The sequence below is a fragment of the Cetorhinus maximus genome, chromosome 32, assembly GCF_964194155.1.
Source record: "Cetorhinus maximus chromosome 32, sCetMax3.hap1.1, whole genome shotgun sequence".
NCBI lineage: Eukaryota > Metazoa > Chordata > Chondrichthyes > Lamniformes > Cetorhinidae > Cetorhinus > Cetorhinus maximus.
Genome location: NC_135910.1, coordinates 11,098,605 through 11,109,953, shown reverse-complemented (window position 1 = coordinate 11,109,953; position 11,349 = coordinate 11,098,605). Strand labels below are relative to the sequence as shown.

At 48.3% G+C, this 11,349-nt stretch overlaps 1 protein-coding gene across 1 annotated transcript; it reads right to left on the bottom strand.

The window, feature by feature from the left end:
* Positions 1-574: 574 nt before the first annotated feature.
* On the bottom strand, positions 575-10,505 carry LOC144671343 (basic phospholipase A2 4-like). Its single transcript, XM_078533181.1, has 4 exons — positions 10,380-10,505; positions 7,834-8,002; positions 2,937-3,043; positions 575-892 (listed from the first exon to the last, which is right to left on the bottom strand). Exons 1-4 carry the CDS (start codon positions 10,420-10,422, stop codon positions 744-746), a joined length of 468 nt encoding a protein of 155 aa, XP_078389307.1. The 5' UTR covers positions 10,423-10,505; the 3' UTR covers positions 575-743.
* Positions 10,506-11,349: the final 844 nt, after the last annotated feature.

Sequence of the window (11,349 nt, the reverse complement as noted above, 5' to 3'; positions counted from 1 at the left end):
AGGGGATTTGAGGAAAAATCTTTTCACCCAGAGCGTTGTTGGAATCTGAAATCTGAGGGGGTGGTAGAGGAAGGAACTCTCACAACATTTAAGAAGTATTTAGATGAGCAATTGAAACGTCATTGCCTACAGAGCTAGGGGCCAAGTGCTGGAAAATGGGGTTGGAGTAGATAGGGGCTTGATGGCTGGCACGGACATGATGGGCCGAAAGGCCTTTTTGTGTGCTGAATGCCATGTGTGCTATGACTCTATGACGTGGGAATGTACAAATCCAAATGACAAGCCTTGACTGGGTATTTTGCACCCCCTCTGTTTATGATGATTTCAGTGATGATGACCCACTTTGCCCCTCATTCTCCTACCTTTGCCCATTCTGTTTTGTTTCTCTGCACGTAACCGAAGTGTCTGTACCTGCTATAATTCTTCATCTACCTCCCCCCCCCCACCCACCCACCCCCCCAAACACCACCACCCAGGTGCCCCGACAACCAGGATCGAGGCCGATTTCTGTAGTGGTCATCAACAAACACTCGCAACTCCCAGAATTGCATGCTTCGATCAGTGTCGTTTATTTCACCAGAACTGCAAGGTACATTTTAAATGAATTAAAGGCAAAACAGCAAACATAACTTAGCAAGGAGAGACAGAAAAGTGAGCGAGTGGAAAATCAGTCGAGGTCTTGCAAGAGGAATCCCATCAATCACACCCGGGATATTCTATTGGAGAGACACATCCCTGCCGCTTCATTGTAACTTGCGAAAACACCGAGATTGGTTATAATTCACAAATTTAGGGTTGAATCGGTTGCGATATTTTTTGAAGCACCGGGCAGCTTTAACGTCACATCGGCATACCTTTAGACCACATGAACTCTGTCCAAACGATCTGATTGCTAAAGAGGAGAGAGCAAATAAATAAACACAGTATAATAATATACGCACTGTAATGTTTACATAGCAACTCCATTAAAGTACACAATAATGATGGGGTTGGGTGGGAGGGGATGGGATGGGATAGGATGGGGGTGGGTGGTGTGCTAAAAGGTGTGAGAATCCACAATGTTGCAAGAACCTTTATTATTGCGAGCCCCTTCGTGTTGTGGGCGATTCAGAAGGGGGCCCGAATCACGTTGTTGGACTTTCTTAATATATGATGGGGGTCCCTCGCGTCGGAAAATGTCCCTCGTGCTGTGTGCCAGAGGCACGCCCAAAGTTCATTCATTTTTAATCTAATACTTTGGCGGGCCTAAGGCAGTGAGAAGCATTCCAGTGTGGGTGGGGAAGGGGTGGTCCCCAATCTCCTGTTGTGTATTCTGTCCTTCATGTTGCCAGGAGTTCCCTAATATTGTGCGATTCCCTCATGTGGTCAAGCCTCTGGGGTGGGGTGCATGCCTATAATGTGTTGGGGGGGGTGGGTTCCCTAGCATGGTGATTTCTACAGTTATCCCTCAAGCATGGGGGAAATGAACCAATCAGAGTTCTCACCACAGTGAGAAACTCTTTCGAGTTATCAACAGTCACAGATTGCAACTCTTTCGAGTACAATCACAGTTCTTGGTTTCCGGGAGTAGGGACATGAACCCACAACCCTCTGATTCAAAGGCGAGGGTGCTATGAACTGAGCCACAGCTGACACCTCCACCACAGTGAGAAGTAGCACACCAACTTAAACCTTGGCTGTCACCAATGAATGTTCCCCTCCTTGAATCTGGGGACGTGTGGTTTGAATGGACTGGATGGGGCCGATACCCACTGACCTGTCCCAGAGGACAGGTCTGGTGCTTAACACCAGAATTTGGCGCAGGACTGGAATTCCAGGTGTTTGATGGGTTTTTGAAATCTTGACAAGTGTTGCACTTAGCAATCAACGTTAATATTAACTCGCAGTTTCCTTCAGTCTTAGCCAGTGGTAAACAAGCTAGTGCACAACCAGTGGCTAGTTAGAACTGGATCCTTAGTTATCATGGCCTAACTCAGCTCTTCAGATGGTATAAATAATGGAGGTTTTTGCTAATGCACAGAGCATGAAAGTCTGTTGAACAGAGCACAGACTTGACAAGAGTACAGAACTCGGAAATACGATGAATGAGGGAATTTGGTGCAGCGATGGAAGCACTAGTCCTTTACAGGACAATAGTGGTCTGAAAGAGTAGGTGGGACACAGTGAGACATGAGAGTTGAAATCCAGAAATAGTCGTTAGGTTAAGTAAGCAAGTAGGTGATTGGTTCATGAGCTTTTTTTTCTCTCTAAACTAGGGCACTAGCTTAAATAAGGAGCTGTAGTGAATTTATAGCAAATTATTGATTTTTAAATTCTCAACCTTGTTTCCAATCCCTCTATGGCCTCGTTCCCTCCCTATCTTTGCAATCTTCCCCAGCCCCACAGCAAGTCCAGATCTCTATGCTCCTCTAATTTTGGCTTCTTGTGCATCCCCAATTTTTAACGTCATGTTGTCCGGGCCCCGAGCTCTGGAATTCCCTCCATCTATCTTTTTGAGGCATTCGTTAAAACCTCTTTGGCCACGCTTTTGGTCATCTGAAGCAACTGTGGATGTTAACTTCGTTACTCCAGAGGCACCACATAAATGTAACCCAAAACAAAAACAGAATTACCTGGAAAAACTCAGCAGGTCTGGCAGCATCGGTGGAGAAGAAATCAGTTGACGTTTCGAGTCCTCACGACCCTTCGGCAGAACTTCGGCAGAGATTCCTTCTCCACCGATTTCTTCTCCGCCGATGCTGCCAGACCTGCTGAGTTTTTCCAGGTAATTCTGTTTTTGTTTTGGATTTCCAGCATCCGCAGTAGCTTTTTGTTTTTACATAAATGTAACCTGTTGTTGTACATTGCTGGTGTTGATCTGTTAAGGGAAGGGAGAGGACAAAGGGTCAGCGGAACTTCCTCAGGTCAAAATAGGTTTGTTTTGGTGATTTACTTACAGCATGAGGGGTTCCAATTTCTGCAAATTACTCTGTAAAATGCGAAGTAAGAGTTGCATCCCATTCTATCAGCTCGACCATAACAGTTATCATGCACTTGGCAGCATCTGAGAGGGTTGACAAGCAGGAGATATTACTTCAGATGTAAATTTTTCTGAAGGGACTGAAACTCAGCCAAGGACTTAATGATTCCAGCCTAGCCTCAGATAGGGTTGCCAACTCTGAAGAATTGCCCTGGAGTCTCCAGGGATGAAAGATTAATCCTCAGGCAACTCATTTCAAGTAACTTGAGGTGGGCGGGGGGGGGGGGAATAAAGCCATTGCTTCGCTTGATTTTTTTTTATTTCAGTGGAGTTGTTCATTGGAGATAAGGTTGTGGTGGGCGTCCAGTCAGATGATAAAGTGTCTATTCACTTTCCAATTCTCATGGAAAGATGACACAGCTGGAGGGTGGGACATGTTAGCCAACCAGTGGCAGCATGGAGGCAAGATGTTTGGGGGTGGGAGGTAATATCATGAACACTCCAGGAATATGTGTATCTATCATTAAACCAATGTTTTCTGAAAGAATATGACACCCTGCCCAGGGCAAACAATAAACCCTGTCTACAATAAACAAGCCTGAAGTTTTTGGTGTTTTCCACTTACAGTACAATGCGGAATGACTATTTTAGCTTTCTCCTTTTGTATTTTGATAGTGTGGGGGGGGTGGGGTTACCTGAACTTCCAAGTAACAGCAGACGCCCAGTTACGTTGGGGTCACTCAGTCACTGGGGGGGGTGACCGGATTTTCAAAAGCCGAAGCCCGGACATGTTGAAAATCCTTGGGAAACTCTTTCGAGTTACCAACAGTCACAGATTGCAACTCTTTCGAGTACAATCACAGTTCTTGGTTTACCGGGAGTGGGACATGAACCCACAACCCTCTGATTCAAAGGCGAGGGTGCTATGAACTGAGCCACAGCTGACACCTCTGAAAATCCTTGGGAAGGCGGAGCTGTGAGATGATGCTCAGGTCGACTGATCAATGGCAAGTGTCGGGGGTGGGGGGTGGGGGTGGGGGAGGGGTGGGAGGGGCAGTTGAAGATGGGAGGTCATGTGATGACATCTCCTGGAATATGTCCAGCCAGAGTTGGCAACCCTATAAAGCCCCCCCTGCAATTATCAAAGACAACAGTTGTGATCAACAGCCTTTAATTTCAATGGACCGAATTTTCTGAGGAATGGTACTCACAGATCATCGGATTGCCGCTCGACTCCTGTTTACTTACCTTGCACAGGAGCTCAACATTCCTCACCTGCACTTTTGAACCAGGCTCCTGGGGAAATGTGGACCGTACCTGCTATTGGAGTCGGTACCTCATAGTGGGGGAGCTAAGCCATAGCCCCGTTTAACTTTTTAAACTTTTTTTATTTCTTCATGGGATGTGGGCGTCGCAGGCTGGGCCAGCATTTATTACCCATCCCTAATTGCCCTTGAGAAGGTGGTGGTGAGCTGCCTTCTTGAACCGCTGCAGCCCATGTGGTGTAGGTACACCCACAGCGCTGTTAGGGAGGGACAGGATTTTGACCCAGCGACAGTGAAGGAACGGCCGATATATTTCCAAGTCAGGATGGTGAGTGACTTAGAGGGGAACTTCCAGGTGGTGGTGTTCCCATGTGTCTGCTGCCCTTGTCCTTCTAGATGGTAGTAGTCATGGTTTTGGAAGGTGCTGCTGAAGGAGCCTTGGTGAGTTGCTGCAGTGCATCTTGTAGATGGTACACACTGCTACCACTGTGCATCAGTGGTGAAGGGAGTGAATGTTTGTGGATGAGGTGCCAATCAAGCGGGGCCGCTTTGTCCTGGATGGTGTTGAGTTTCTCGAGTGTTGTGGGAGCTGCGCTCATCCAGACAAGTGGGGAGTATTCCATCACACCCCTGACTTGTGCCTTGTAGATGGTGGACAGGCTTTGGGGAATCAGGAGGTGAGTTACTCACTGCAGGATTCTTAGACTCTGGCCTGCTCTTGTACCTAAAGTGTTTATCAGGCTAGTTCATCTCAGGTTCTGGTCAATGGTAACGCCCAGGATGTTGATAGTGGGGGATTCAGTGATGGTAATGCCATTGAATATCAAGTGGCGATTGTTAGATTCTCTCTTGTTGGAGCTGGAACACTAGCTGCTGTACACCGGTAAAGTGAAATGTCATAAAAGCCACTTTGAGTAGCTACAGAGATAAGACAAGTGCGTGCGGGGTAGGGTGGGTCAGGAGGGAAGGTGTAGGGTGGATTCAGGATGTCGGTGGGGGGTAATCGGGTGGTCGGCAGGGGATGCTAGTAAAGGTGTGGGGGAAAGGCAAGGTGTTCGGTGGGGGGGTTAATCAGGTGGGGAGTAGTTGGGAGGTCAGGAGGGTAGGCGGGTCGGGTGCACATTCAAGGGGCAGGATGTTCGGGGTGTTGGGGGAAGTCGGGGGGGTGGGGTGGTAGTCAGGGTGTAGTGAGGGTAGTCGACGGTGAGCCAGATAGTCAGGGGGCTGAGGGGATAGTTGGAGTGGGTGGGGGAGTAGTCTGGGGCGGGGGGCAGTGGGAGGTTCAGAGTGTAGTCGGGTGAGAGGGGGTTAGTGGGGGAGTCAGGAGGATACTCATGGGGTGGGGGAGTAGTTGTGGGGTAGTCCAGAGCAGGGGGTGTATTTGGAGAGTATTGTGGGTGGAAAGGTATGTAGTCGAGGGGGTTCCAGCGGCGAGTCGGGGATTACCAGTATTAGAGTTACACGGAGCTGGAACTGGTTTTAATCCTTCCAACTTCCCCTGGGTAACCAACCTGCTAAATAAGTCAGAACCACCCAAAGTCTCCAACTCTAACTCAGTTTTGAGGGTTCCAGGTGCGGGGTCATTGCCCGTCAGAAGTTGAAATTTCGTGGGCAACTCCCGCGGAGTCCTTCTTTTGGGAATTCCGAGGGATTCCCCCAGTGCATCTTCTGGAGTACCCCCGGGATATGGGGATCCGGAATTTGGAAGATCTGGGACAATGACATTTCTGCCTCACCTTTCTTTTAAAAAAAAACTGAAGCAAGACATCATTTCTCACAAGATCCCAACCAGGTTCAGCTCTAACTGCGCTGTGCAGGGCGCAATGGATTAAGACCAGTATCCATGGAAAAGCCTCGTTTATTTTCATTTGCACACTGGGTTCTAACAGCAGATGTTTTGTAGCTAAAAGCTGGATTTTAAAATAGCAAACATACCTCAAGTGTGGGAGATTTGTTTGCACCCAGTGCTGTAAGCAGGAGAGCACAAGATCTGTCAATGAGAAGTTTGGTTGATTGTGCCATGGCTCAGCTGCACTTTGCCTGTCACCTTCCTCAGTGCTGATTTGTGGTTTACTAATGGGCGGAGTCTGACCAGTGCGGCTTGTGATTGGCCAACACCACCGTCAATCTTCTGTTGTCACACCCTGAGGCTGATGGTCTCCCAGCTCCCAGGTGGTCATGAGGGTAACTCTTTCGAGTTATCAATAGTCACAGATTGTAACTCTTTCGAGTACATTCACAGTTCTTGGTTTCCGGGAGTGGGACATGAACCCACAACCTTCTGATTCAAAGGCGAGGGTGCTGTCATGAGGGTAAAATGACCCCCCCCGGTAACCTCCTATAAATCACCCCCATGGCCTCCTATAAATTACCCCCAGTAATTCTAAATTACCTCCAATGCCTCCCCTATAAAATCAGTGCATCACCTGTTGGCCACCTCCATGGAATTCCTGATTGGCCACTGCGTCTGAGCCACTCTGGTTGGTTCGCCTTTCAGTGGCCCCAATTGGCCCAATCAAAGGCAGCGAAAAGCTTTGATGTCGAGGAGAGAGATTTCTCTCTCTCTGCACCTCCTGGGGCGCATTCACGCGTAGCCGCGGAACAGTGGGTAAGTGGGTGGCATTCTGGTTGGGTGCAGTGCAGCACGAGAAGTGCTGACCCTTAACAAAAACAGAATTACCTGGAAAAACTCAGCAGGTCCAGACCTTCATGAAGACCTTGTCCAGGTCATGAAGGTCTTCATGAAGGTCTTGTCCAGACCTGCTGAGTTTTTCCAGGTAATTCTTGTTTTTGTTTTGGATTTCCAGCATCCGCAGTAGTTTTTTTTGTTTTTATTTAAGTGCTGACCCTTGATCTGCTCTTAACACATTCTGCTCTCTTACCTTTATGCCACTATCATCAGCACCTTCTTTAGCCCTTACCACTATCATTAACACTCCCTTTGTCTTTTTGTCCATGACATCTTTGTCAATCTGTCCTTAGCCCCCACCTATCGCTCACCTTCTATCCAGCTTCACCTGCACCACCAAACAGTATAAATTTTGTCACATTTCTACTTCTCTTTAGCTCTGAAAGGGCAAAGGGTCAAACTGACTCGAAACGTTAACTCTAGAGCTGAAAAGCCGGACATTTGACCAACCTGGAGAGAGCTTTTTGGGACACTGGGAGGTTTAGTGGAAAAACCGGGAGTGTCCCCAGCAAAACTTGGGATGGTCTGGTCCCCACCCCACACCCCCCACCCCTGTCGTCCGTGGTATCCATCAGTTTTCAATGGAGTCTTAATGGGTTAAACGGCAGGTGAGAGATTGTCGGGATCCTCGAACCGTGAGAGACATGGCTTCTAGCCCTGAGCTGGAGATCAGCGATGAGCAGCACAAAGCAATATTTATCCCTCAACCCATGTCGCCAAAACAGGTCAACCTGGCCATTATCTCACTGCGAGTGTGGGATCTTGCTGTGTATGGATGGGCTTCTGCCTTACCACAGTGATCACACTTCAAAATGAGCTGATCGGGGCTGTATAAAGCACTTTTTGTACACCAGGAGGTAATGAAAGGGACTATATAGGGGAAGCATGTGCCCTTTTATACAAGCTTTGTCTCATCTTACCTGTCAAGTCGGTCAACTGGCTGATTGCCGTTGCTGCCAAAGCCACAGAAACAGCCATAGTCCAGATAGGCCAAATTTTGGAAGCTTGGATTGGCACACTGAACAACTGCTGCGAACTGGAGTAGGCCTCTTGCCTGAGTGGCGGCGCCCTGTGCAGGGTTCAACATTGCTACGAGGAGACAACAATTTTAAAAAAAAAACATTGGATCATGAAACCCCTGAATCGGAGTGAGCAATTTAACAACGCGCGGATTACAAAGCAGGACAACCCGACAAAGAATGTTCACCAACACCAGCAGAAATTGCATCTCTGAAATGGGCCACTCAGCCCAAAGATTCACAGCCACAGAAATGGTTGACACGGTGCAGAAGGAGGCCATTCGGCCCATCTCCGAACGAGCATTGTGACTCAGTGCCACTCTCCAGCCTTTTCCCCGTAACTCTTTCGAGTACATTCACAGTTCTTGACTTTTTTTTTTCCGGGCGTGGGACATGAACCCACAACCTTCTGACTCAAAGGCGAGGGCGCTATGAACTGAGCCACAGCTGACACCTCAAAAGTTAACTCTTTTGAGTTATCAACAGTCACAGATTGTAACTCTTTCGAGTACAATCACAGTTCTTGGTTTTCCGGGAGTGGGACATGAACCCACAACCCTCTGATTCAAAGGCGAGGGTGCTATGAACTGAGCCACAGCTGACACCTCCCTTTTCCCCGTAACCCTGCACGTTTCTTTCAATTGAAATAATCACCCTATGCCCTCTGGAACGCCTCGATCGAACCTGCCTCCACCGCACTTCCAGGAAGCGCTTTCCAGACTCGAAACACACTCGCTGCCTGAACCTTTTGGTTTTTTTCACGTCACATTTGCTTCTTTTGCAAATCACTTTAAATCTGTGCCCTCTCGTCCTCAATCCTTTACGAGCAGGAACAGTTTCTCCCTATCTAAAACAAAAACAGAATTACCTGGAAAAACTCAGCAGGTCTGGCAGCATCGGCGGAGAAGAAAAGAGTCGACGTTTCGGGTCCACACGACCCTTCAACAGAACTGAAGTATAGTTAGGAGAGGGGTGAAATATAAGCTGGTTTAAGGTGGGGGGCTGGTGGGGGGGGGAGAAGTTGAGGGTGGGGTGGTTGTAGGGACAAGCAAGCAGTGATAGGAGCAGATAATCCTATCACTGCTTGCTTGTCACTACAACCACCCCACCCTCAACTTCTCTCCCCCCCTTGCCCCCCACCTTAAACCAGCTTATATTTCACCCCTCTCCTAACTATACTTCAGTTCTGTTGAAGGGTCATGTGGACCCGAAACGTCGACTCTTTTCTTCTCCGCCGATCCTGCCAGACCTGCTGAGTTTTTCCAGGTAATTCTGTTTTTGCTTTGGATTTCCAGCATCCGCAGTAGTTTTTTGTTTTTTTCTCCCTATCTACACTGTCCCGCGCCCCCCCTCGTGATTTGGAACACCTCTATCAAATCGATCCTCGATTCCATGGCTATGTGCCTGTTCCCCACCAGCTTCCTCCCATCCCTCTTCATCTAACCCTATCAGCATAGCTTTCCACTCCTTTTTCCCCTCATGTACTTGCCTCGCTTCCCCTTTGAATTCATCAGTCATATTCACATCAACCATTCCCTGTGGTAGCGAGTTTCACAATCTCAGCGCTCACCAGGTAAAGAAGTCTCTCCTGAAATTCCAATTGGATTTTGGTCACCTGACCAGAAAAACTGCTTCGTCCTTTGACAATAATGACCATTGGGACTGAGGTGACAAAATGAACTGTGTAAATTGGGTGTGAATGAAATGGGTAAAGGGTGGACCCAGGTAGAAGGTTTAGAGGGATAGTCCAGCACTGATCACAGCTTCAGTCCTGAAACATTACCACACTTATTTCCCTGATCACCAACTGACCCCGTCCCAGACTCTCCCCTTTGGAAGAATGGATTAAAGCATCCTTGTGGTTATTGAATATATTCACTGCCTCGTCTATCACCAAGCCTGACAGACACATCAAGTGAAGTGTGGATTATAAGCAGTCTCATGTTCACATTCATCCATCATATTAAACATGCCCATGGAGGGCACAACACGGGGCAAAGCTCCCTCTACACTGTCCCCATCAAACACTCCCAGGACAGGTACAGCACGGGGTTAGATACAGAGTAAAGCTCCCTCTACACTGTCCCCATCAAACACTCCCAGGACAGGTACAGCACGGGGTTAGATACAGAGTAAAGCTCCCTCTACACTGTCCCCATCAAACACTCCCAGGGCAGGTACAGCACGGGGTTAGATACAGAGTAAAGCTCCCTCTACACTGTCCCCATCAAACACTCCCAGGACAGGTACAGCACGAGGTTAGATACAGAGTAAAGCTCCCTCTACACTGTCCCCATCAAACACTCCCAGGGCAGGTAGTCACATTTCCTGTTACCTTGTCATTGATAACTTATTTGTTCCGAATGATGCACGGTTCTAAATGTTGCCTCCCTTTGCTCTCCTTACACCCTTCAGCACATCCCTCAGCTCTCCAGCCGATCACTTACCTCCGAGCCCGAGGAGGACAGCGATGAATTTCAGATGCTCCATGACTTCTCACTTGCTTGGGGAGATCGGTGTGTGTACCTGGTCTGTGGCTCAGCCCCTTTTATTGTGCTCCCTGGGTCGTTACCACCCATGCTCGCTCTGCGAATGCAAATGTGAAGATCCCCTTGGGGTGTTCATTCTAATGTCTCGCATTGCTCTCATGGGTGTGGGGTTTGAAGAACCTGTCGTTATGGGGCGGTGGTGGCGAGGTTGGGGTCTCTGACCGAAATGCTTACAAGCGAGGACAAGGGGTAAATTGTCCACATACAGAAGGCACTGGACCCAGAGGCACTCAGCTGCCTAGCCTCTCCCCAATTCCCAGTCCAATTTATTTAATCACAAATTTCAGATCAAAGATCTCCCCTCATTTATCAATGTGCAAATGTATTGACTGAGTTGGATCGGTCCGCAGGACCCGGTAATTCTGAGCCAGGCAAAATCCCGAATTTCTGATTTAGGATGACTGCGGGAGCATGTGTTGGGATGCTGGATGTGGACAGGTTTGGGACAGGTGGTGATGCACCACATGGTTAAATATCATCCGCAAAGTTTGGAGGGCACGCTCGCAAGTAAGTGAGGGGGACGCCTGTGAGTTACAGGTGGATGACAGCAATCTGGCAGAACAGTACAATAGTGCGTATCAGCACTTCAAGAAACTTTATCACAGTGAAACAGAGAGCACGGTCAGTAGCTGTAGCCCAGTGAGAGACGGCGCCTTCAGTAACTGTAACCCAGTGAGAGACAGTGCCTTCAGTAACTGTATCCCAGTGAGAGACAGTGCCTTCAGTAACAGTGACCCAGTGAGACAGTGCCTGAAGTAACTATATCCCAGTGACAGACAGTGCCTGAAGTAACTGTATCCCAGTGAGACAGTGCCTTCAGTAACTGTAACCCAGTGAGAGTCAGTGCCTTCAGTAATGGTAACCCAGT